Genomic DNA, 27,738 nt, shown 5'->3' on the forward strand with positions numbered 1-27,738 from the left:
ATCATTTGAAAATTCTGAGCGGTTGGTGGGAATTGTGCCTCAATCTTAAGACATGACATAAAAAATGGCTTAATCTAGAGGGAGGGGAACCTTCTGCAAGTCACACTTTCAGTAGCATCTCCTTGATTGGAACACCTGACTCTAGGGGGATTCATTAAAACAGAGATTTACGCACTTTCAGTACTTTCATCAGTGCATTTCTACAGTTGTGGTTTAGATGAAGATCAGGCTACATTTTATTGACCTTTGTAGAAACCGTGGTAATTCCTTTAGTACTGCCATATACAGCTGCAAGTAAATAATCAAGCAACTGATACTTCAAAGATCAGCTCATAGTTTCCCTACTTCCAGCTTCTTCCGTAATCGGATTTGTGCAGTGATATCTGAATCTCCTTTCTGGCATTGCTGTCAGCCACAGATGAATTGTTGACTGGATTGTTGTGGGGAGTCGCTTACTTATACCAGTTAATCAATTTCACCATCCCTCGATAGCTGACACTTCACTTCACCTATCTGACCAATCTTGTGTGTTTCTCGGACAGCCAGAAGCCAGCACTCTGTGCTTATTATACCGACAGACCTCTGCTTCGCATCCTGCGACATCCTGAAGTGACTGCCAGCGTTAAAAGATTGATGAGCGTGATCAGCTTTCAGTAAATGGGGACCGGGCTCTTGGTTGCACTCGGGCACTTTAGAGCCATTACCTTGCAGTGATTCTAGAGCGGACAAATGCTTGAGTGGGACTTGGTAGCAGGCAAATATCCTACCTCTCTGTTGATTTAATCAGCAGTGGTCTGTTTGTGTGTTTGTGTCTAACTTTTTGGACACATGTAATTTGAATAAAGAATTTACTTTGTTTACTGGCTAACCCTCATAACAATGGTTGTTTAAATGTCATGGTAAGCGTATAGGTGGGTAAGTGATTATGTTTTTGAGGAGAGAACTGAAAGTTAACCTTTGTTGCAGATTTGAACCACTCATTTGAACCACTAAACACAAGCCATTACACTCTGCAAACCTTCTCTTAAATGGGGAAAAAACAAAACAAAAGCCAAGACAAAACAAAACGTGCTGTGTTGCTGTCCCCTCTGTTCATTTACTGACTCTGAATTATTGTAATCACAGTTCACCATTGATTCCTCTACATGGAATATATCTACAGGGAAATACCCATCACTCAAGCGCCATTGTCATATTGCTCCAAAACACTAAATCCATCACCACATACATCCCTCCATCTCTTTTTGCCTCTTTCTCAGCCCAAGCCTAATATCACAACATCTGGTTTAAGGTAATAGCAGCTGTCAGCAGTTCACTGCAGACCCCACCCCACTGGGTATTTTGCTGATATTTATATTGTTTTTAAGACAAACGCATTTGTCTTTAATACCATCTTACATGATCCCGTCATGTTTCTTTGTGTTTTGGCACTCTCTGCACATCTTTTCACCCATCGCAAATATCGAGAGCATAAAATGAGAAGCCACGAGTCCTCTGTGCCCCTCCCCTTTCACTATTTCCCCTTCAGTTTGTGGGAAATAAATGGACCATGTTGCAGCGCTCCAGAAGCAGTCTTTATTGGTGCACTCTTGCTCTCCGTTTCTCTCTCAGGGGGCCTGTTGAACCAAGGAGCCAACTGAGGAGAGATTACACACCAGCGAGACAATGTTCAGTGCCCCACAGAGGCTCTGCACTTTCTGGAAGGGCTCTCATTATTATAGTGCAGGAGACTTCAAACGATTCCCCAGTAGCTTTTGATGCAGTTTGATGCATAGTCATGCCCAGCTCTCTGAGCTCCAGAATCACTGGGTGTGTCTCTATAATCAAAGCCCTGCTAACCCACATGATTACAGGAATGGCACACTGGCACATACCCTCTCCTCTTGGCAATCAGACACAGTCCCCCCCCCCCCCCCCCCCCCCCCCCCGCGTTGCATCCCTTTCCCCCATCATTATAGTATGACTAGAATGGGTGATTCAGTGTTTTTTAAAGGCCCCCTTTGGTGGCACACATTAAACCTGGTTCACCTTTTGTGGGTATATGAGCTGTATACTGTTAAGAGTATTACAAACCGATTTAAGGTAGCAGAAACCGTTGCATTGTTAACGGTTTGGAAATACAGCTAAAAACATCAGGGTAGGGCTGGGCGATATGGCCCAAAATTCATATCTGGATATTCTTTAGTTGGATGGCGATATACGATATATATCGCGATTATTATATTTTTTTTTTAAAGCCATAAAGTAAGAGCAAAAAGAGTTCTTAGTCATGCTGTGTCCCAGATCTCACACGGGCACTTTTATTATCATAGAGCGTAGATGTACATAAAAAAATTACTCAAATAAATTATCAGCATTTATTAAACAATAATGCTCCATAAATAAAATAAAACAATGTTGGTTTTGTGCATAACAAAAAGCTCGCAATTGTGCAGTCAAAATGTAAACTAAAAGACGCTGAGCATAATAACAAAGACAGATTTTGCAGCTGCTCTGTTCCCAAGTTCTACTGAGTGACTGACACCCTGACAGCAGTTATGGCGTTAACGTCATTTTAACGAGATTAACGCTGACAGCACTAAAATCGTAATCTCCAAATGTTTTCTTTTTACCGACCAGCTCCTCTTTGATAGCTGCCGTGTCCATCTTGTCGTTGCCTGCAGGTGAAGCGATGGGGGAGGGGAAGTTGTGTTCAGTGAAGGAGAAAGGCGAGGCAGAGTAACATTATATAAACGATATTGTCACATAAAAATATATTGATATATTTATGTCTGTGAAGGTTCTCAGTCATCCAGGTCATCGTAGTCTAAGGAGCTTGGAAAGAAAAGCGTCTGGACTTCTTTGAGTTGCTTGAAGACGTTTCACCTCTCATCCGAGAAGCTTCTTCAGTTCTAAGGTCAAATGGTGGGGAGTCCCAGATTTAAACCCAGTGGGAGTATCCCCCCCCAAATCTTTGGGGGGGAACTCCCAAGTGAAACGTCTTCAAGCAACTCAAATAAGTCCAGACGCTTTTCTTTCCAAGCTCCTTAGACATTGATATATTTAAAAACGCAATATATCGCCCAGCCCTACTTCAGGGTGTTGTAAATGTTTATAAAGTCCTATCTGAATTAAAATGCTCTTTCCCAGCCTCTCTGTGTGCATGAATGAAAGTTCAATTATTAAAATTGCTCAAAAGATTTCTCACATATTACCCCATAAAGGTGGAGATACTGCACATTAATCTATTCATCTTACTGTTTCCCAGCTGAGTCGCTGCAGAGCAAATTCCTCTGCTTCTGTGTATTCTTTAAGTGAAGTGTTTTGTATTGTGCCATTCTCTCCTCACAGATGCAGATAAATTCTGTTTTGTGCTGTGGATGTGCTCATTGCCATCTAATAGTGTATGTCATGTAAAGGTTGAAGCAGCTGAGTTTGATCAGAGGAAAGATGGTTGCCTCAAGCAGCAGAGGCAACCTTAGCAGCAGCCCCTCGTTGTCTCTTCAGTCCATCCTCGCCAGACTGGTTGGCTCCAGGTCCGTTGTGGAGAGTCTGCACTTAGGTGACACCTAAGATATAAGCAATGACACTCACCTATGAGCACCTCCCTCAAGTGCACAGAGTACTTTCAAAGTCAATTGATTTCTCCAGCTTTTTGCTTGCATTTGTTTTTTGGTTTATTTTTATTTACACTTTGGTTTTAATACGCTGGGAAGCATTACATATTTGCATTTCTGTCTAAGTTCTGACAAAATCAATAATTCTGATTAAAACTGATCGGATACTTTTATTGGAAAGTCATCAATGTTGTGTTGCTATGCTAGTGGGTGTGGCTGTTACAGAGGTTTAATTACCTGACCTTTAATTCAGCCTTGTGAATCAGCCACACAGATGCGCTAAAGATGTAAAACTGTAATGAAGTGTCAATTTGGGGCAGTGGGTAAGTGTTTACTGCACTTACATGAGCTGAGACCTAACAGCTTTCAAGTTGTGGAAAATCTGCATGGAAACGTGTGTTAGAGGACCTCAGTGACCACAGGATAATTTCCAAGTGCATTATTATGCAGGCATTATAGTTTCCACGGCCAGTGTGTGATGGCCGGCTTGTGTACGAGTGACGTTCTGTAATCAGATGGTACATGCAAGGCTGTCTGCAGGCGACCACATGCCAGAGGGTTTGTGAAAGACACTAGACCACAACACGTGCAGCAACTACTGCATGTGCCCTTGAGGAGAATTTCTCAAAGTGGATTTGAAAAGTATAGAACAGGAATGGCTGCATTTTCATGTTATATGGAATTGTACTTTCCCATTGATTTTTTTTTTCCCCCCTCCTCTCTCTCTCCTCCCAGCCCGCTGCAGCCAGCTGTAAAGTATGTAAAAGACATCCCCCTTTTAAACAAATTGATTCCAGATAGTCTCTTACAGTCTACAGGCTAATGTTTGTCATGGTTGCATGGTCTTCCTCATGATATAAAAAAACAAACAAACAAAACTGACTTGCTTACTACCATAGTTACTACTACACTCCCCATGATGCGGTATTGTTTGGCTTGTTTGAAAACTGATATAGTTAATCACAATGAGAAAAGTGAAAGACATTATACATAAAGTGGCAACCGTGGCGCTGGGGGTTGGGAAGCGCATCTGTAACCGGCAGGTCGCCGGTTCGATCCCTGGGCTCTCTGTCCTGGTCAAGACACTTTACCCTACCGCCTACTGGTGTTGGCCAGAGGGGCCGATGGCACAATATTGACATTTATTTTTTTACTATGTACTTTTTTTTTTTTTTTCTGTCAGTCTGCCCCAGGGCAGCTGTGGCTACAGCTTGCCTCCACCAGTCTGTGAATGTGAGAGTGAATGAATAATGGAATTGTGAAGCGCTTTGGGTGCCTTGAAAAGCGCTATATAAATCCAATCCATTATTATGAAGTGTATAATGAAAAATTGGTATAAAAGGTTGTGTTAATCCAGTGTATACTGACATGTTAAAGAGGATTTCATGATCTAATTTTGATTATGATCCATGCCTTATAGTTGACAAATGTCAAGAGCAACAACAAAAAAAAAGCATAAAATGACATTGTATAGCAAAGCAATTTTTTTTTAATGAGATTTAGATTATGTCTTATTGTTATGAACCATTATGAAGTGCTATAGGTACATAAACTACAAATAGATGGTTTTAACCCATTGGTAGGAGGCCGCTAGGCAACATAATGACATCATAATTAGATGTGGGAATCACCAGAATGTTAATGTAACATGGAGTTGGTCTGCCATCAGTCTGCAACTGAATGGGGTCAAGTTGGCAATTACATGCAACTTGGAAATGTATCTGATAATATAATAATTAGCTGTGATAACCCATCAAAAACGCATATCTGTTGCTGTCTACATACATAGGAATTCACATTTAATTATTACATTTGTGCTCATCAGCCTTCCCGTTCTATAGGAATATGACCAGAATACAGCCAGCAACCAGTTGTCTACATTTATAAATCAGTATTATTTGCAAACCTGTGGCCATCTCTCTGAGTGCAGTGGCAGTCAGTCCAAGTCATGCCGCGACTCTTTGCAGAAAGATTGCACAGGTTGCCTGGTAGGAGTCAATCGTTGCAACGCGAATACACATTTAGTCAACACAGCTCGTAGTCATTGGCAAAATGTGGGGGGGAAAAAAATCAGTACACTGACCAGGCAGCCATGAATTTTTGTTTGGTGGATGCAAGGAAATTGCTGATGAATTTTTACTCATTAACTTGCTCTGAATTAGGAGGTGTCTTTTTTGGTTTTGTGGGGTTGATTTTAATGTCAAGCCCTCTTGTTGCTACTATTCCCTGACTATTTTCATTTATTTAATGAAATACCAATATTTGGTGTCTGTGTATTGTTACAGTATCGCTATGTAAAATTCCACAACACTATTTTGTTTTTTATTTGTTGATTCTCATACATGTGTGCTAATTTGATTGTGCAACTCCTAATTGTGTAGGAAGAGTTCATGGAGAGGCCCAAATTTTGTGTATGGGCACACTTCTCTTTTCAATTTCACTTTCTTACTCCAGTGGACATGTGGTATGACCAGCTGAGGTACTATCCGTCAGTTCTGTAGCTCTTTTGGCTTGTGAAGAATATTTGTTTAGAAGTGGCCCGGCTCTCTTTTATTGTGACTGTGCGAATCTTGGCAAAACCTGCTTGGTCTTACACAGATGTCACACTGTGTATGACTAACATAAGGTAGCTTGTAATGAGTGATGGACCATATGTCTCAACTTACAGCACTAATGAACTAAATGAGCTGACAGCTTGATGAACTGAACATTTGATAGATGCCTTCCAGAATATGCCAATCACTCCCCTACATAATGAGGTTACTCTCTTATGCGGTCATTAATCTGTGTTGAGTCTCATCAGCCCTGTTATTGCAGAGTTTAACATAGCCTGCATTAAAATATCATTTAGTCCAATTAAATTGTTTTGAATTGCACTTCTCCCCTCGTGCTACTACCTAGTCTGCTACAAGCAAAATGCAAGTATGGTGGTAAATTATTTATTTATGTATTTATTTATTTTTTTAATTGAATAAAGCATATGCATATGGGAAGTCGGTAAGGATCACGGCAGAGTCGTTAGGCATAGCCATCCCTGCATTTGGAACTATAACTGTGATGTTCTGTGTTACCTCTGAGATCTCTGTCATCATAATTGTGTACATCACTTCAGGTCTGGGGGATGGGGATAAGAATTTATCATGCCAGACACACACTTGGGGAGCATGCCACTATTCTCTTCCTTCATACCTACTGTGTCCAAGAGCATTTAAGCTTTGAGGAGCTCTTCCCGAGGGGGTGATGTTGATAATTAAGTCAAATCTTAGCTCCCGTATAGTAAGTACTAACACCAGTGCCCAGCTGTTTATAGCTGCCCTGGGAACCAGCGCATTTTCCAGGATTAGAAATCCTTTCCTAGTTTGCCCATGTGAAGATCAGAGCCCTCCCCCAGCAACAAATGGCCTACCAGCCTGCTTGCCAGGGTGTCTGGCTGTCTGTATTGGTGTCATTGAGACGTGCCTTCTACATCCAGTCTCTCTTATTTGTCTCAACGTACAATGACCCATCATTACTGCCATGTCAAGGAGACGGAAGCAACCAATCATATCTGGCCTCGCGGGGCTGGTGGAGCCAATCAGGTCTAGAATTCCCATGGTAACTTGTGCCTGAAAGCCAGGGCACAGCCAATCGGAGCAGAGAGTGCCACTTAGCTATTAGGGTTTAATTGCCTGTTTCCGGTGTCATTAATAAAAGTTGTAACCTCTCTTTTTAGAGACTGTTATACATTCAGTGAACAGCACAGTGCCTCGGCATGAAAGCAGCCTAATGGCATTTGAAAGAGCGTAACACAAGGGCACATGCACAGTGACGTTTGTGTATCATGCTCTGTTCATTCACTGTACAGGCCAACAACAGTGCTCAAGTCGCTTGTCAACCGAATGTCTTTTACCCTTCAGATTCTCCTCTGTCTCTCTGGCCAATCATGACTGCTTCATCCATTTGTGCACAGACCCTACCATTAGCTTAAAGTAGGTCATTTCAGGCCAGGAGGGAGCCAGACTCAAGTTTGCATGGTCACTTTCTCTCCTTTTAGTTTAGCCTGCTTCTGACGAGCTTTTCCTTTCCACTCTGCTCTACATTGTGTTGTTTTCTGCTCTGTTCTTCCTTATGTAATGGCTGAGCAGTAAAGCGGCGTGTGTGTGTATGTCATAGCCGTTTCCATGGTTAGAGTGGCTGAGAGCGTAGAACAACACAGCATGCCCCAATCTTGGGCACTGTAGTGAGGAAAGACTTTTCCATTTTCTTTCTCCAGGTTTGCCTGTTTCTTAGTCTTAATTGCCTTTAACCTCCCCTCCTTTGCTCTGTCAAACTCCGAAAGCAGAAAAAGGTGTAGTTAATCATGTTGCATGAGCCAACGCAATGTTGTTTTTTTAATGCATTTTTTTTATAAAGAAGGATATCCTTTTATGTTGAAACCCAAGTCCATTAGGCACCATCAGATGTTCAGATCAGGTGGTAATTAATAAGACATTACTCTGATCAATAATTGATTGTCTTTCATTTAGTGGCAGCCTATGGTTGCTTTCAGGGTTGGAGTAAAAGCAGCATTCAAAACGTGTTGGCATGTAGGGTTTGAGACAAATTCAGCAAAGTCTCAGCTTCCTTGTCAGTTCTGATAACACAAAACGGTCACAACATGATTTCTTACTCACTGAAAATCTTACAGTCTGTTCCATAAGTTCAGAGAGAACAGACAAGATATGATTCCTGCATTTACATTTTAAGCGACTCTTACAAACCAATGTGAAGCATTCTCAGAGGCACTTAAACAAAGAACACATGTTGTCATTGTAAACCCACTCTGCTCTTAATGTGCGCCAGCTTTGCTTTGGTTTTGTGTAACAAATGGGTTTTTCTTGGTACATGGTTGAGCGTGCAGTCTGGTGCTGTGGGCAAGGTGCTGTGTTCTCATTTCAGTCTCTCTAGGGAGAGCTCCACCATCAGAGAGAAATGATTGAATCTCTTTCTCTGCTCCATTTTCACTCATTTCTCCTGGAGTGGATCTGCCTGTGCCCCCAGCACATTGTAGAGTGTGCGTGTGTTGTATGCAGATTCCGATGTTGGCATGTATACAGGCCAGCATGGGTGTTCTTCACATTATATAGCTGCCTATGCTTGTAGTGCTGAAGCATTTCTTTCAAATGTAAAACTCTTCTTTTGTGCCTCTTTGTGTTCATTTTCCAGACGCTGATATGCATTGAGGATGAGTGGAGTCGGCGAAAACTCATCTGACCCTGGCAGGGCAGAGTCACGGAAACGCAAAGAATGTTCTGCTGAACTTCTTGGACCCAGGTATTTGGTCCCTTTAGGAGTTATGTTTTTGACATTTCTGCGAGTTTTTGCTGTGTACAGTTAAATGTAATGTGGGGCAAAGTAGTTATCATGCACTAAAGGTCAGATCCAGTTTTAGTCGGTCCACACAAATGAGTAACGACTTTGCAAAGTTGTCCGGTTCACAATCTCCTGCACACATTTTTCTTTAACCTATTGTAACATAAATGGAGTAGACCTGATTTATTAGCAGGCTGATAATATCGACCTATATTAGCTATTTGCCAATCTATCGGTATCTGCATTTATAACTGTTAATGAAGGAAAAGACGAGAGAAACACCCTTCAGCTGACTGACGCTGAATAGTTTGTAGACCAGAGGGCACCCTTCAGTTTCCCAATCACAAACACAGCCACCTGCTGACTGAGCAGAGTCTGGCAAATCAGAACGTAAATAAATAACTATATAGATCCAATGTGGGGGAAATGTTTGTTTCATGTGTACGAAAGAGAAAAATATTGGCTGACATATTGAAATAAAGAGTTTTTAAGTCGGCAAGAATGTTAAAAATCCTATATTTAATCGGGCTCTAAGTGTAATATTGGTTTACCCTTGTGCCATGTTAGCAGCGTGAAAGCTCCTAGAAGGATGAATTGACACTAGTGTTGACTCTCCTCGATGCCTCAGTAGATATATTGCACTGTCAGTGTGCTGTCATTTGGCAGCTTTCAAAATGAGAGGCCTCTTCAGCCCTACTCAGGAAAATTGTGTGGACACTGGAACCCTGGTGTAGTTTTATAGATGGATGGACTTTGCTACCCTGGAGCTGTTTGATGCACTTCCACTCTCTTGAACCTTTAGCCATCAATCTGTATCGCCCGTGTTGTGTTACTGCTGTCCTCAGTGCAGTTTCTCACCCTTCTGTTTTTGTCTCTGCAGTCCCAAACGGAGCAACGAGAAGCGTAACCGCGAGCACGAGAACAAATACATCGAAGAGCTCGCCGAGCTGATCTTCGCCAACTTCAACGACATCGACAACTTCAATGTCAAACCTGACAAATGTGCAATCCTGAAGGAAACTGTGAAACAAATCAGGCAAATAAAGGAGCAAGGTACAAATGGCAGCCTCTAATATTTTTGAAACGTGATATTTTGTTGCAGAAACAATCAAGATCCCTACAGTGCAACAGCGAAAGGAATACGGAGTTATTTGAGCTGTTTATTTTATTTTATTTTTTTATTTCTTTATTCCCATGAAGTTCTGTAATTTTCCCCTTTCAGCTTTTTTTTATGTCATAAAGCCCAGTTTTATACCATGGCTAACCTTAGTGAAAACACGTCAGTGGCTTTGACACAGCTGCAAATCAAATTCGTTGCTGTGTTCTTAGTTGTGCCTTTAAAGTTCGACACAGCTTCCACGGGTGGCTTTGTGTTGACAGAAACCTCAGATCTGATAGCATAAATATTATGATTTGGGATCTGTTTCATACACAGTAACTGGTGTTCTTATTAAAGAGCAGCACAATTGATTTAATGTTCCCTCCAACACTCATCATACAATGTGGATGAGCCAGAGCAGTTTTTTTATTTCTTTTTTTTGTTGGCTGCCAGTCTTTCCCAGGAGCGCTCTGAGCCAGAACATCAGGAAAATCGATCAGCATGTTTGGTTGTACTCGCTGCTGCCTCTTTTTGTGTGTGTGTGTGTGTGTGTGTGTGTGTGTGTGTGGGTGGAAGTAGGGGTCTTTAGTAAGTGGTAGAACACTTAAAGCTTTTAAAAAAACAGGGCTTCTTCTCTTGCTTCAATTTGAAGGAACGTGCTGATCTTAATGTTTTACCGTCGCACAGCCGAAAAAACAGCCGAGTGGCTGGTAGACAAAGAGTGGCCCACTCGAGGTGTGTATGAATCAGACCAGCTGATGATGTCATCATGTTTTGTGACTCACAGAGCCAACTGTTATGTAATGGTGATGCAAAAATCACAATCAAATTCTTGCTAGCGTCTGTTGCTCCCACCCCCTTTTTTTGATGTCTTATTCTGTGCTGCCTTCTTTTCTACCTCCAACACTTCCTCTCTGCATTATCATCTTTTTTCTTTCTTTTTTTAACCCTTTGCTATAATGACATCCTCTGCCTGACTCTCAAGGCAAAACATTTTAGTACAGAAGGAACCCCTGAGGGAAGGACTAAATTTTCCTATTCTGCTTTGTCCTCCATACGTCAGCGGCCACGTAGATGAACCTTTTTGTGTGTGTGTGTGTGTGTGTGTGTGTGTGTGTGTGTGTAGTTAAAGCAGGAAGCTACTGCATCTCATCCTGCACAAGTGAAGCGGGGATGCTGTGAGCTTATGTTATGTCCTACTGTTATTTGCTTTTCATTGCACCTCATGTGTTTAATGTGATCTGAAACAGAGGTGTAGTTATTTTTTAGTAGTATATTTTTTTTTTTCTGTTGTCCACATTTAGTTTACTTTCTGCTTATAGCGACAATATTACATGTATTCAAATACACTTATGTGACTTAATATCTCTCTCTGATTGGTGACTTCCTGTAGAGATGTGCCATGTGGTGAAGATGGCCTTTGGAAAAAGGAACGAGAAAAAAAAAAGCAATGAATTCATCCCTGTTTGTTCCTCTCACACTGTCTGCGTACATTTTCCACCCTGATTTGGAAACTGGTTGCAATTTTCTGCGTGTCTTTTCTCTTTCCAGCTTGTTGCACCTTCACAGACAATATGTGGAGAAATATGCTTATAGAGCCTTTAGAATAATGGCATAGCCAAGAGTTTTACAGCTTTTTTTTTTCTTTCTTTAACACTCCGTGTTGGCAGGAGCACCCAGTTAAGACTCATAAAAACTGTGGACTGGGGTCTGTGTAGCTGCTAAGCTGAGCCTAGTACATTATTTATTCCAATATTCAAAATATAAAAATAAACTGAGCAAATTGTTAAATATCTGAAAGAAGGAACAGTATATAGCAAATGTCTTGTTAGTTGTGTGTTAAGCAGCAATTGTTACCCAACTGGTCAGTCCCTCTCTGTGTCTGGCACAGTTCCACAGTTCTCCAGACAGAAAGGCAGGGAGGGCCGCACTGACACTGAGTGATGGGTCTGCACCCAGGGCAGCTGTGCTGGTCTACAGGGCCCAGCTGGGCCCAGAGAGGCCCTGCTGATGCGCACATCATTAATGCTGAAAGAGATGAATTTGTGTCTGTGCGATGGTGCACAAACCCACAAAGCCAAGGGAACCCTGCATTTGCTTTCACCCTTCCAAAAAGAAAATACAAGGGACGGGATAATTTTGTTTGACTCTTACCACAATATTTATTCACCATATGGTCAGCCTGCTTCTTGGCATCGTGCGAAAGCAACATCCCCCCCCCCCCCCCCCCCCCCAAAAAAAAGAAGAAGCCAGAAACGACAACAACAACAAAAAGCCCAATGATATTCTGCCTCACATCATCATCTCTAAAAGTAGGGCAGCCTACGCTTTGAACATAAGGCTTCTCTGCATGGTTATTAACCCACTCAAACGGACACATGCATCGCATTATAGCACAGGTACAGGAGCTTACAGGATATTTATATTTATTTATGTTTGTTTTGTTTTTTTTAAGTGGATTTTGATTGGACATAAGATGAAAACAGTAGTAAATTATAAGCCATACGCATCTATGTGCTCAGTAATTCATACTCTCCATATCCATTAATAGAAAATCAACAGGAGTATTGACTGCTACAACTTGTTTTCCAATTTGGAACAACATTGCTTGGACACCATCAATGCTTAATTGTTTCCATATTGGCCTTTTTTGTTTGTTTGTTTGTTTGTTTGTTTGTCAGGGCTTTGGCATAACAGAGTAATCTAAACAGTGACTGCCCCCCACAAGGCAGCTGTGTGCTCTAACACACCTTTCGCACTGTGCTGCTGCTCTGTGCTTCGGTGTGAGCCATGGCCACATGGTTTCACAAAGGGGACCGATGTGTTTGCTTTGCAGCAGCATGGATACCTGTTAAAAGACTCGTCAGTGGGTGACCTCTTTTATAGTATGTGGGTTAGTTTCAGAGGAAAAGTAAAGTTGTTTGTTTCAGCCTTTTCTTTTTCCATGTTTGACAGTACAGTACGTTACAGTTTTCTTTTTTTTAGTAACTTCCTCATTGTGAAACAGTAAGGAGCCCTGACACAGTCTCTTAAATTTTTACTAACTTCGCTTTTAACAGAAAAAGCTGCAGCAGCAAACGAGGAGGAGGTGCAGAAGGCTGACGTCTCATCAACAGGCCAAAGTGTGATCGACAAAGACGCCTTGGGACCAATGATGCTGGAGGTGGGTGCACGGCCTTTTCCTCCTTACTCATAGCGCCATATGTGAAGAAAATATTATGAAATGCCAGACTCGTGCTGAAGTACCCCACACTGCCAGCATCTTGTATCCGCCCCTGATTGGCTATAAATCACAAGCGGGCCAATGGGGCCCCGTTGTACCACGAAGGACCACTGGAGTGCTTACATATAATAGGAAAGAAAGCAACAGCCTGGCGGATGAATCAGTCCATTGAGCCTGTCCTCTCACTCACTTCCTCCCTCCCTTTCTCTCTCCTGCTTGTTCAGTTCTCTTTCCTCTCTGTCTCTCCCTCCCCATCTTCTCTTCCTTCGCCTCTAGATCTGTCCTGTCATGGAATATTTATAGCTCTCCTGGTCCAGCGTCACTGAATCGACATACTAACTCGCAGCTAAATATAGACCAGTGCAGCCTGCAAGCTTTCCCATCTGTCAGCAGCCCCAAAACACAGCGATCGGCCATTCACACCCGCTCCGCTCTAGCCATGTCCCCGTCCGCCAGCCCAGGCTAATTACAGTGTGCTCTGCGGAGTATGGCTGTCGGCAGGAAATGCACCCACGCGCCCCATGACCCTCCTTCAAGGCCTTCTGCTGCCCACTCTCATGCCAACTCAAAGACGGACAAGGCTGTGAAGAAACATTAGTGTGCTGTTGTTTTAACCTTCTGGGAGCAGTCTTCTTCTGTCACATGATTTATTGTGGCATGTAGTTTGCATCCTTGCTAGCCCACGCGGTACAGAGGCTGTTGTGTGTTTCATGCATATTTTTGCCTCTACCAACAAAGTGTTAAGCATCACTGTCATACAGTACTAGAGGCATGTTTGAATTGCTTTAAGACAGAAATGTAGAAAATGGCTAATATTAAGCGAGAATTTATGAGAAGAGAGAACTCTGGTTGCAAAGCACTGCTCAGATTTAAATAATCCAGAGAAATTCCCAGATTCCTACCCTGCTGCAATTCATTACCTGCTGTGTAGCAATATTTAATCATATGTGAAAACAATAGGTTCTATGATATCACTCACAATGTATTTATTCAGGCTTTATTAATTTGTAGTTGCTGTAGAAATGTCTCTAGTGTTTATATTTAGTATTTAGGGAGGGTGTTGCAAATTAAGGTATTGGCTAAGAACATTATGCAAGAGTGTCTGGAGGAAGGCAGGCGTTGGCACTAGAGTGTTTGCTCTGTTTTTGTTTGCCCTACTTGTGCAGTTCATGGCCTTTCTTCATGCAGACTGGACTTACACAACCGTGTTGCATTTTGGAACAGCTCTGCTTCATGCAGTGATAGATGAGATCTCCTTAATCTATTTTCAGATCGTGCTGTGTTAAGGCGTGCAAAGGAAAACTTTCTTCTCAACATGATCATGTGTTCCCGGGATATGGGTTTGCTACATCCAGACTTGTCTGTTCACTGTAGATTTGTTAGGAAGTGTAGTTTGAGACATATACACTATAGTTATAGATGAGCAAGGATGCCAAAAACCCAACACGATACAAAATAAACATTTACGTTATAAATCCTCTTGCTACCCATTGAACAATTCATGTGACCCTACACGCTGACAAGTGTGTGTGTAGTGTAGATAATGTTTATTTAAGCTGAGGTGAGACACCTTGAGAAGAGTCTCTTGCGTCTTATCTTGACATCAACTTTACAGCATTACAAGCAGCAGAATTCCCTTTTTAAGAGCTCCCGGTGATTTGATGGCCTAATTGACACCACCTTGTGTGTAATGGCTGACCTGGGGCTGTATTCTTTCAATTAAGTACTGCTCCTCCTTCACATCCGCCCGTCTCTGCAGGCACATGCTTTTATCCTGCTTTTTATCAGCCACAGCGATGGTGAGCGTCTGTGGGAGTGATCCATGTACCCGGCACATGGCGTACTAATCGTTCCTCTTCAGACACAACTAGTACATGTGTCGGCTGTCATGGGGATGTTAGCATCAGCAGTCGTTGGAGTTTTTAGATAAACTGTGCCTTCACTGAGTCGCCTGGCATTATCTGTGAGATCATAGAGGTAACAGTGCAAGGCAGTCTGCAACATCGGCTGCAGACTCACCCACCCCCACTGCTGCTGTTCCACCTCAGACACTTCACACCTCCTCTATTCACCCTGCTCACTCCCCCCCACCCCCAACAACAGCATCCAATACACACTCAACACAAGGCTCCAGCCTGTCTCTTTCAACCACCCAGGTTAGGAGGGAACTGAGGAGGATTAATGGCAAGAAGGCAGCGGGTCCAGATGGCATCAGCTCGAGGGTCGTCAGGTCCTGCGCGGACCAACTGTGTGGGGTGATGGAGCACCTCTTCAACCTGAGCCTGAGGTTGGGAAGAGTTCCACAGCTCTGGAAAACCTCCTGTGTTGTACCAGTGCCAAAGACTTCACGCCCCAAGGACCTCAACAGCTACAGGCCGGTGGCTCTGACATCCCACCTGATGAAGACCCTGGAGCGGTTGGTCCTGGCTCAGCTTCGGCGCCTAATAAGCTCATCACTGGACCCACTTCAGTTTGCCTACCAGCCTGGCATTGGCGCGGATGATGCCGTCATTCACCTCCTACATCGTTCCCTCGCTCACCTGGAGACCGCTGGAAGCACTGTGAGAATCATGTTCTTTGATTTCTCCAGTGCCTTCAACACCATTCTTCCCTCGGTTCTGAAGGACAAGCTGGTGAACTCTGGAGTGGACCATCACCTCACTACCTGGATCCTGGACTACCTCACCGACCGACCACAGTATGTGAGGACTCAGGGCTGTGTGTCGGACAGGGTCGTCTGCAGTACGGGGGCCCCACAGGGAACGGTTCTGGCTCCGTTCCTCTTCACCATCTACACTGCAGACTTCTCCCACAATTCCACCCAGTGCTTCCTGCAGAAGTTCTCTGATGACTCTGCAATAGTCGGCCTCATCACTGATGGGGACGACAAGGAGTACAGAGGTCTGACCCAAGACTTTGTGGACTGGTGCCAGCTGAACTACCTCCAGATCAACGCCAGTAAAACCAAGGAGCTGGTGGTAGACTTCCGCAGGCACAAGCATTCTCCACTGCAACCACTGAACATCCAGGGTATGGACATTGAGGCTGTGGACAGCTACAGGTACCTTGGTGTTCATCTGAACAATAGACTGGACTGGACTCATAACTCAGACGCCCTCTACAGGAAAGGGCAGAGCAGGCTGTACCTGCTGCGGAGACTCAGGTCGTTTGGAGTGGAGGGCCCACTCCTGAAGAAATTCTATGACTCTGTTGTGGCTTCTGCTATCTTTTATGGTGTGGTCTGCTGGGGCGGCAGCATCTCTGCTGGGGACAGGAAGAGACTGAACAGGGTGATCCGAAGGGCCAGCTCTGTTCTAGGATGCCCTCTGGACCCAGTGGAGGTGGTGAGTGACAGGAGAACGGCGGCTAAGCTGTCATCCCTGATGGACAACATCTCCCACCCCATGCAGCAGACTGTGACAGCACTGAGCAGCTCCTTCAGTGGGAGACTGCGGCACCCACGGTGTGGGACGGAGAGATTTCGCAGGTCTTTCCTCCCCACTGCTGTCAGACTCCATAATAAAGACTTTAACTGATCAAGCACACACATCCATACATATGCAATAATACTAAGTGCAATAATCCTTTCTGTCATCGTTGTATTTTTACTCAGTTGTATATAGTATTTGTATTTGTATTCTATTTTTATCTTATTGTATATTTATTTTATTTTATTCTACTGTATATAGTATATTATTTTATTCTATTCTGTACAGTTGTGTACTGTATTTATTCTTATTGTATTCTAATTTTTGCCTCATAACTTTTGCACTGTCCACTTCCTGCTGTGACAAAACAAATTTCCCACGTGTGGGACTAATAAAGGTTATCTTATCTTATCTTCTCTTATTAGATGATGTTGCGGAAAATAACCAGACGTGGCGAGATTTCCTTTTTTGTTAGGGAGTTGTGGAAGTATTGCGTATTGTAGAATTTGCCATGATTTGTGCCAACATTTTTGTGCTGTATAAGCATTCTTGCTGGAGCACACTAATCACATCTCAGGCACAGTAGGCGCAAATAGAACATCCCTAATGATAATGAGCTAACGAGCTAATTGGTAATTAAGTTACAATAAGACAAACAAACAATAGAATTCAGTAGAATATACATCTTTCTCTGCATCTGTTTGTGGAGTTTATATGCTTAAAACTGGATATCCTGACCATTAACCAGTGAAAGAAAAATGACCCAGTCCATAGTGAACAAACTTCTGAACTGTCTTTTTTTTTTTAATCCTCCAGGCTCTGGATGGCTTCTTCTTTGTGGTGAACATGGAGGGTAACATTGTGTTCGTGTCAGAGAACGTGACCCAGTACCTGCGCTACAACCAGGAGGAGCTGATGAACACCAGTGTCTACAGCGTGCTGCATGTCGGGGATCATGCTGAGTTCATCAAGAACCTGCTGCCTAAATCCCTCGGTTGGTTCAGAGATTGTTTTTCCCCTTTTTTTTCTTCTTGCTGTCAGTTTCTGTCTCACTGTGTCTCTTTTAGTCCATGTCCCTCGCTTTTCCTGACTTTGCATGTATGTCCTTTGTGCTGTGCTTCCACTGCCTCTTAACACCCTCGCCTCTCTCGTTCTCCTTATTCAAACAGGTATGTTGTAGGTGGCTGTTGTTGCAGTGATGTCAGATTAAGTAAAACATTTAAACGGTCACGGTCAGAAAGCATTTGATTCAGCTGTTTAACAGAGACTTTTAGGATGCTGCAAAAACCTATAGGTTCTTCATTTGTCCCTTTTGCTGACGCTCAGCCCAAACATTTGCTCGCACTCTTCCTCCCTCCCTTTTCAGCTAATTAACTTCCTTTTTTTGGCTTCTCTCCCCTGTCAGCAGCATCGTGCGCCTCCTATATTTCCATTTCATGTCCTTCCTTCTCCTTCTCTTCACTTATTTGTGTCATTCTCTCTTTCTCTGCCACGAACGCTCACCAAGTTCCTATTTTCATGTTCTCACTTTCCCATTTTTTTAGCCCACACACGGAAAACATTGCGTTTATCCTCACCTTACTCCATTTATTCTGTCACGTAAGATAGAATTTACTTTCATAGCCGCGGCCATTTAACATCCTGCCTCTGCATGACTTCCGCACGAGAGGTGATTTTTGATCTGTGCCATTGGAGCTCATCAGGAGCTCGAAGTTCTCCTCTCCTTCTCTCGTGGCGCTTCGGATTGAGGTCTGAGTACCCAGCCCATCTGGGTGGGAGAGCAGCGCAGAGCGAAGCACCCTGGAAACGATCAGTGGGCTGTGTCCCAGATACTGGGAGATTATCAATGCACTGAATGAGATCACAAACCAGATGGAGTGTGATGGGAGTTTGTTAGAGTGAACAGAGTGGTGTGTGTGACTATACGTTTCTTTCTTTGTGTGCACGTACGCGCACGGCCGCTTACACATGTGTGTGCCCTTTCTGGTGTGTTTGCTCGTGCCTGTGTAAGTGTTGGAGAGAAGAAGAAAGATTGGCAATGATGTTTTACAGGACATGCATATGGAGGCCTGGCTGTGATGCATAGCTGTGGATAGATGGCGCAGGGCTCAGGGTTCCAACTGCTCATTATGACTGATCTCTACCCAGCAACAACCCTCTCTTTTTTACACTTTTTCTGCCTTCATTCTCTCTGTCTTGCTCTCATTATGTCTTTCACTTGCAGCGTGGTAGCCTCTCTTGGCTCGCTCGTTGCAGCTCCCATTCTCCGCGTCCTGTTGTTCAGTTTTTGCTGCAGTACAATTTGCTTAAAAAAAAATCTCCTGTTCCCTTTCCTCCCCCTCGATTTAGTAAATGGTGTCCCGTGGTCCAGCGAGGGTCCAAGAAGGAACAGTCACACTTTCAACTGCCGAATGCTGGTCAATCCACACGGCGAGAGCCAGGAAGAGCCACACGAGCACGAGCCGCAGCAGCAGAAATATGAGACCATGCAGTGTTTTGCCGTTTCGGAGCCCAAGTCCATCAAGGAGGAAGGAGACGGTATGCAAGGAGGGAAAAACGGAGACTAAAGCGGCACCCTATGAAACACACTTAAGCATTTCCTACTAGGCACAATTGCGTTGAATGTTATAGTTTGCTTTGATTAAGTCTAAACCATTTGCAGTAACCTTGTTAAATAGTTTTATAGTATGATTAGGTTCCAAGAGCGAGAAAATAATATAGCCTGAAGTACAAAGGTGTTTGAATCATCGGGGGAAGCATTTTAACATTCAGCAACCTGACCCTTTTAGAAATTGCACACACTTATGTCAGCACGTTAAAACACTTGACAGAGGACTGAAAGACCTCTTCAGAAAGTAATTCAATTAAAACTGACAGTTTGCTTTGGAGCGTTCAATTAAAAAGCAAACAAAAGCAAGGATTTGTCTACTCGTATAACATTAGACTGAATTCTGCCCTCTTCAGTGGAGAGCTGAGTCAAGGTGAGCGGGATCAGACTTTTTTTTTTTTTTTTTTTTTTTTTTTTTAAGTAGTGTAAAGATATACACACACCATCGACAAAACCTGGAGAAGGAAAGTAAGAAAGCTTGCTTGTCTTTAAGAAACGCTGGTTGCCACCCAATGTAAAATCATTTAAAGTAATAATCAGCTGCTAGTCATTCATAGGGCGTTGATTGTTGACCATTATCTGTCTTATAACTGGATTTGTATAGCCAAATGATGAGGAGCAGTGCTGCTGCCACTCAACTTACACCCATGAAAAGTTAAGTGACACAAGGGAGACGGGAGGTTGGGCAGCTGTCATTAAAGCTCATCTATAATTCATGTACATCCCTTCCAAACCTGGGCTTATGACTCCAAGGGAACCATGTGCTTTAACCATGTAATGCAACAGCAAAAGCAGTCATTCAGTACTTTTCACAACAGCTTGAACACAACAACAGAATACAAACAAACTCGACACATTTGGGAGCATTTGTGTGTAAAGAAAGAAGAGGAATTTGTGTTAGCTTCTTGTATAAACATCTGCTCTCCTTTCCAGGGAAGCGATTTTAAATTGTATGTTGTTTCTGCTCTGCTTTCGGAGTTCAGTCACTGAGAGGTCACAGGGCTATTCCAGTGGTATTCAAGGCTTTAGATGGGAGCATGAGATGCTGAAGAGTGTAAAATTCCATTACAAACGACCTTTAGCCAGAATATTTCAGGACTTGTGATTGTACAGCAGCCTAAATCCCTTTTGTTCAAAGGCTATATTGCCAATCTTTAACTCAGCGGCAAATTAAAACAATAAGCAAATGTTTTACTCCAAATCTAGTTAGAGCCTTTTCCCTACTCTCTGGCTTGCTTTTTGTGCACCAGCTGTTTGCCAGCCATACTTTGGCAAGTAGGCCAAATAGGACTCGGGCCAGAGGTGTGCCAGTGTTTGTGTGTACTGAAGTGGCAAAGCAAGATGAGTGGTTACCAGTGCAGGAATCTGTCCAGCTATAGACAGAAACAGGGGGAATGGAGGCGATGGAAAGCAAGAAATTAATGTAGATTCACAGATTTGAGGGTCGGACCACCCAAGAGACTTTTTAATAGGACTGTGTGCGAGTGTGCGTGTGCGCGTGTGTGTTAGTTCTGGCATGCATTCATTTACAAGAAACGTGTATGGGAGTGTGGGTATTACTGGCACCGAAAAGTTAGATGGCAGACTTTTTGGGGTCACCCCAGTCCTGGACTTGGCAGTGTCATATTTGCCATCAGTCAGTCAGCGCTTCACACACACACAGACTTTAATGTTGAGCCAGGAGAGGTGTCATCAGTGTTAGATGTTCCTGCAGGTGAGAGTAGCCAGAGATGGGCATTCAAGCTCTCTTACACACACGTGCGCGCACACACACACACACACACACACACACACACACACACACACGCCTTCAAAGGTCACACTTCATCATTTCCCTTGCCAGCGATAGCTGCTCCTCCTCATGAAAGGAGCGGAGCCCTGATCCCTATGCTCATTAATAACTGTATTAATTATGCTGCCTGGGAATAACATGCATTTCATTTTCTTTCCCTCCCTCTGTCTCTATCATTTACACCCCATCCCTTCCCCCTTTCACCTCTTCTGTTTATCTCTCTGTTTTTGTTTTTTTTGTTATATACTCCATCTCCTATTTTCTTTCCTGTGCTATTCTGTTTTCTCTTTCTGAGTTTTTAATTATTTTTACTTTATTTTTTTTTTTTTTTTTTTTTTTTTTTAGACTTTCAGTCGTGCCTGATTTGTGTAGCTCGCAGAGTGCCAACGAAGGAAAGACCCATGCTTCCCGCGCACGAGAGCTTCACTACACGTCAGGACCTACAAGGTACACGAACATGTCAGCCGGCAGTGAACTACAAACCGCTGTTCACAGAAAACTTTGCTCTTGATTTTTTTTATTGCATCTTTGTTTTAGCATAGCATCTTTCCATATGTGGCTTTTCAAATAAAACTTGGCCCTGCATCAAAAGAATGGTGTAACGATTCTAGTAAGGCAAAGTTCCAGCAGTACCATATTTGATGTCAACAGCTTGTAAATCACTTTGCACTACAGTTAGGGATTCAAAGAATATTATATCCTCGGTAAAGTTCCTTAGGATTGAACAACTTAGTAGACCCAGCTTCCTACCACAGGCTGCTCTCTGGGAGGTAAAGTACCTGCCTGAACGCTGGCACACAGACACAGACAGCTGTTTGTGTTTTACCTGGTCTTTGATGTACCCATACCACTTGTGTGGCACAGACACACACACACACTTAGTCACTCATGTATAGTAATTTACTGTGGTTTCCCACACAGACCTCAGTAGCCATGCATCTAGGCAGGGCTATTATTTATTTGCCTCTTTATTTGGACTGCACAATTTTAAATAATTGCCGTGATTTGTTTTATTCTAGATTGACAGCATTATTTTTCTCTCATATTTTGCTGAAAGTACTGCCTCTACATTCTTGTTATGCCTACAAGAGCTTCTTGGACATGGTGCGGAGCTGTGAATAGTTCTATTATGGATGCTAGTTTGACAAGTCTTTAGTCAGTCCCTATGGCTGTCATTCAAGCAGCAGTGTGCTTGTCACCCTTTCAAATGCATCATACTTTCATTTAAATTGTATTCCAGTGAGGGACAACTGTTACACTGCTGTGACTGTGTTTACACACGCAGCATGAGAGTACTTGTTGGACTCTAAAGATAGTTGAGGCTGAGCTGCCCTGAACTCATTACCTGCTGTAATGAGTGTCTAAATGGTGGTCTTTTTAAATTTATACTGACAGCACTTATAATTGTATTTCCATGTCTAATCCTATATAGTCAGGACCTTCTATTCTGTTTACTAACACAGAAGCCATTTCTAACGTTGGGTAAGCTGTAATTAGAATGTAAACAAAGATTTATAATGTATTCTTTAAGTAATATTAAACCACTGAGATCCTGGCCGAGTCAACAGAAGAGACATTTATTTTTAATGTCGACATTAAATCTTTACATTTGTGTATGTCAACCGAAATGCTTTCCTTTATGACTAAGGTCTCTCTAATCCCGTACTGTGTGCTTAGGTAAGATAACATCCCTAGATACCAGTCTGCTACGAGCATCCATGAAGCCGGGCTGGGAAGATCTTGTGAGGCGCTGCATCCAAAGGTTCCACCTACAGAATGATGGAGAGATGTCTTTTGCAAAGAGACACCAGCAGGAAGGTAATTCCATTAACTATGAGGACAATCGTGTTTAATTTTTTGCTCTGGATATTAGAGTCATTGGGGATGGCTGCATTAGCATGAAACGGTTGTTTAAAGAGGGGCTGCAGCCACATTAAGGAAATGGTCAAATGAAAAGTGTTATTTTGCCATCAATGTGTGTACATGTGTGCCTAGTGCTCCGACACGGCCAGGCGTTCAGCCCCATCTATCGGTTCTCCCTCTCTGACGGAACCATCGTCTCAGCCCACACCAAGAGCAAACTGGTACGCTCGTCTGCCACCAACGAACCTCAGCTCTACATGTCCCTGCACATCCTACAGAGGTATGTCCTACCTGCTCCACGTGAGTCAAAAAGACTGACATAAACCCGAGGCATCAACTTGCTAGCATGTTTTGTCCTGTGAGTTCCCTGCAGCACTGCCTGTTGGCTTCATGGAAATTGTGAGGATGGCACGGTTTTCAAAATATGTGCTTCCAAGTGTTCTTGGTCAAAATCAGACAGCGATATGTTACACCCCCCCAAAGAGAAACAAAACCAGAAAAAAAACCAAAACAAACATATTTTCTCACTTCCTCCTCATGGTAAATTCATGTAGTTGTATTCATACTTTGTCTCATTGTTGGCAAACAGAAGAGTTTTATTACATGTCATATCCCATCCTTGGCATGCACATTGACATTTTTCTTGCAGTATAGTTTATACTGTATAGATTATTTACCCTTTACCCTATTGATTTTCTGCGCATCTCATTGTGCATGCATTCATATGATAGTAAAAAGCGTATTTGAAGAAATGCAGAAATGTTCCTTTTCAGTTTAAAGCAGCCAGTTTTCTAAGATTTCTAACTCCCATGTACAACTTTTGGTATTGTTTTTTTCTAATGTGTGTGTTTGTGTTTTAAAATCCAGGGAGCAGACAGTATGTGGAATGGGTCAGGACATGGGCCCTGGCAATCAGGCCACAGGGATGGCTCCCAAACCAATGAACTCTTCCACTCCCTCCATGACTCCTCCAACCCCAGGCAGCTTGCCAGGTTCAGGGCCTCAGGGCCAGGACACTACCATCAGCAGCAACAGCACGCCTTTCTCCCCCCCAGGTCCTGCTGGTCCCAGAGAACCAACGGCTATGGGGGGGCATATGCAGGTCTACCGCTTTGGCTGTCCTCAGCCACACAACCACAATGGGAGCATGCAACCACCACAGCAGGGCCCCAACTGGAGGATGAATAGCCCCTCTCGTGCCAGCCCAAGCCCAGCCGGAGGACCCCATCCACCTCCGCAGAACTCTATGCTATCACCCAGGCACCGAGGGAGTCCTGGGGGTGCAAGCAGCCCTCGTGTAGCAGGGGGTCTGCATTCACCCTCACCAGTGGGGATGTGCAGTGGAGGGCCTGGAGGTGCAGGAAGTAGCACGGCTAGCACCCATGCTAACAGCTATACTAGCAGCTCTCTGTCAGCTCTGCAGGCCCTTAGTGAGTGCCATGGTGTAGGACACGGGCATGGACCCCCTCATACACATACACTAGGGTCTCCAGACCGGAAAATGGGCTCCCCAGCTGGGGTCACACCAGGGTCAGCGGTAAACGCTCATCTGATGTCAAAACTTGGAGGATCCACCAGTGCTATTGGTGGTTCAGGAGACTCATTTGGACCTCATTCAGAGATGAGTCAGGGACACACCCAGGCCCAAACAGAGGGGAACTTAGTGGAGCCCAAGGAGGAGAGGGATGGACCCCTCGAGGGCCATGATGCTCACAGCCGTGGACATGACAACAAGGGCCACACCAAGTTACTGCAACTGCTCACCACCAAGCCAGAACCCCTGGAGACTCCTCTTTCCCCTGGTGCAGGAGTTGAGGGCAAGGACCAGGCTGGGACAGGGGTCCGGGGTGGCAACACTCACGCCACGTCCCTTAAAGAAAAACATAAAATCCTCCACCAACTGCTTCAGAACAGTACATCCCCCGTGGATCTTGCTAAGCTCACCGCAGAGGCTACAGGCAAAGAGATGGGCCAAGACCAACCCCAGGGTTCCGGTAGTGCTGCTTCTGCGGCAGACATTACTCCTAAGCAGGAGCCATTGAGCCCCAAGAAGAAGGACAATGCCCTGCTACGCTACCTACTGGATAAGGATGACACTGTAATGAAGGACAAGGTCCCTAAGCTAGAGCCTGGGGAAGTGAAAGTCGAAGGGGGCAAACACCCGCAGGTCAAGGCGGAGAAACAAGATGCAGGATACGACCGCGCTGAACAGGTCAGTTTAACGGAGTTAATCTTGTTTCCTGTCTTTTTCTTCTTTGAAATGAGTAAAGGACTAGAGTTACCACAAAACTAACTGTAACCTCTTTAGCCTGTTGCAAAAAGCAAAAGTTTTCTGCCCTCTATTGCTCCACTTGCCTCTTCTCTCTGTTTTGCATGAATCTGGGTTAGGTAGCAGATGCCACGTCCATGCAGGATGTTACAGCTAAATGTACAAACAGTCAGGGAATGCAGAAGGCAAACAATATTTGTTGCGCATATATACATTCCGAATGACCAGCATATACACTGAACTCATTGTGTATGCTCTTTATTAATGTATATAAACACATCAGGTCCTTTCACTGCCTGTGTGTTGGCAGCTGAGGGAATCTATCCGCCAGCTTCAAACAACTGTGACATTTGGAAGGAGCCCCTGTGGTTCTTCAGCCATTTGATCCTGGTTGCTTTTGGCCAGATTCCTCAGGTTTGGCACCGTGCTCAGGTCAAGACTGGTGCTGAAAGAGAGAAAGGAGTCAAAGGAAGTGAGCGGGCAGAGTGTTGCTGGTGAAACTCAAAATTTCTTTGTAGCTGATGTTCTAGCAAGGCAGAGTGTTTAGAACAACCTGCTGATGCCCTAATGCAGGAAAGAAACCCGGCATCACAGACACTCACAAGCTTTCATACAGGAAACCTGCACATGACACGCTCTACTAAACACCTATGCAAGCCTGCAAGTGTCATTCTATCACATACTCTTCACTGCTAAACCGCAGAATTACAACAAATGACATATAATTACATAAATGCCCTTCCTTTTCTTTTCTGTCTCTGTATCATTAGCTTCCTCTTCTTCGACCAGTCACGTAGTCTGGGTTGCATGCATGCCATTTAAATGTCAGTAACACTGAACAGAGGTCACATTTTTTTGTCAAAGTGCATGTTCATTTTTTTTATAAAAAGGTAATCTGTGTGCAAACTGTGCTTACTGTGGATCAGGGTGCAGATAACCTGGTTTGATAGTCCAATTTGAAATGTCCGCCTACAAAAGAATAACCTGCGTCAGAGTGGGTTTTAAGGGAATTTATAAAAATCAATCTTTTTTTATTATTATTATTTATTTTTTAATATATTTTAGGCTTTGTTTGTTTTTTTTCTCCATTCACAGAGAGACAGCGGCACCGACTGTCACGCAGCTATGCACGCTCGCAGTGTATGTACAGTATGTGCTCGTGTGCTGGGGTACATAATGTGAAGAAGAGGGAAAGGTGATTGGTTGGATAATACAGTAAGAGCCGCTGTTAAACTGAACAAAGAACGGGAGAGGAGAGAGGTGTAGATACCCCCAGGAGAGGCCAGCCTCGGCAGGCAGAGTGAAAATGATGAGCCATATGCTCCTGCATGTCCTCTCTGCTACCATGGAGATAGAGGGGAGAGGGAGTGGTGTGTTTGCAGAACGTGCAAGAAACAATAAAGAGAATTAGAAATTGAGAGAAATCCAGGTTTTAATGTGTAATGCCAAAGGGTTTTATTTTGTGGAAGTGGCCAGTATACAAGGGAACACAGTTAGACTGTATTTTAAAAGGATTTCGTTTGCCCTACATTTAAAGTGCAGCTGAAATGAGGGAATTCTGGGTTTTTGCCTTTAGTACGTTAACACACTCACGACTTAATGTGGTGACACATTCCAGTTTAACAGATCTCATTAACTAGAACAAGAGCATTTTGTTAGACGTGCACTAAGCTGAGGCTTCATTAGAGCCTTTACATGTGTGTGAGTGGGCTTCTGTTCCTTACTGGTGACTTGCTGCTTGGCCATGTGTGAGAGCTGACTGTACTAGTTTGAGTCCACTCATCCTCCTCTCCACTAACCTCACCCACTATTTTCTCGCTGACGCTCCTTCCCTTCCTCTGCCTTTCTCGTCCTCATGATTGTTGAGGGCTGAATTATTGATGGCTGGAGCAGAGCTAAATGAGAAATCAGAGCAGAGCTCTGATGGAGTTATGAGTATGGCTGAAAACAGGGGTGGTTCAGACTTGTACCAAACTGCCGATCAGATCGACTATTAGCGATTGACGAGGCAGTTAACAGATATTTTCCCTGACAATGATAATCTTTGATATTAAATCCGTAAAAGTGACTCTGCTCTTTAATCCCTAATTTAAGGAAGTCAGTTTGTTATTCCTTCATCCGATCTTTAACTTCATTTTTCATGTGCTTGCTCATGACCAAAGCATCTGGCTTTGTCACATGTTCGCTGTGTCACATCTGCCAAATAAGATTAGAAGTTTAGGTGACAATGAGGTAATAGGCTGTATCTGACTCACTCTCTTACCTGCTTCACTATCTTTACATTTTCTGTTTTCTTAAGACTATCTCTGAAGCTAAAATTGACTTCTTATTGTACCATATATACACCAATAGACCACACCGTCAAAACCACCTACATTGTTGTGGTGCACCGTGTTCCCCGTTGAGACATGATACTCACATTATGTCTGAGTGTGTGCTTTTAGGTTCAGTTTCAGGCACCAAGAAGTTTAAAGTAGATCTATTTCTTCAAGTTGTTAGGTTCTTCTTTCCAGCATGTTCCACAGATGC

The 27,738-nt window shown here is 43.5% G+C and overlaps 1 protein-coding gene across 7 annotated transcripts in view; it reads left to right on the forward strand.

Annotated features, from left to right (window-relative positions):
* The window catches only part of ncoa2 (nuclear receptor coactivator 2), a 62,455-nt gene that overhangs the window by 21,488 nt on the left and 13,229 nt on the right, over positions 1-27,738 (forward strand). For all 7 annotated transcript variants that reach the window (XM_085418635.1, XM_085418637.1, XM_085418638.1 and 4 more), the window contains 9 exons: positions 8,781-8,888; positions 9,808-9,980; positions 13,086-13,189; positions 17,494-17,671; positions 19,027-19,215; positions 21,423-21,524; positions 22,755-22,895; positions 23,073-23,220; positions 23,808-25,152. In XM_085418635.1, the coding sequence (XP_085274761.1) occupies positions 8,800-8,888; positions 9,808-9,980; positions 13,086-13,189; positions 17,494-17,671; positions 19,027-19,215; positions 21,423-21,524; positions 22,755-22,895; positions 23,073-23,220; positions 23,808-25,152 (2,469 nt within the window). In that variant the 5' untranslated portion in view covers positions 8,781-8,799. The remainder of the gene's footprint in view (positions 1-8,780; positions 8,889-9,807; positions 9,981-13,085; positions 13,190-17,493; positions 17,672-19,026; positions 19,216-21,422; positions 21,525-22,754; positions 22,896-23,072; positions 23,221-23,807; positions 25,153-27,738) is intronic.

Source organism: Rhamphochromis longiceps, linkage group LG9, assembly GCF_057381845.1.
Source record: "Rhamphochromis longiceps isolate RC_006_pf linkage group LG9, R_longiceps_female_GT1.1, whole genome shotgun sequence".
Taxonomy (NCBI): Eukaryota; Metazoa; Chordata; class Actinopteri; order Cichliformes; family Cichlidae; genus Rhamphochromis; species Rhamphochromis longiceps.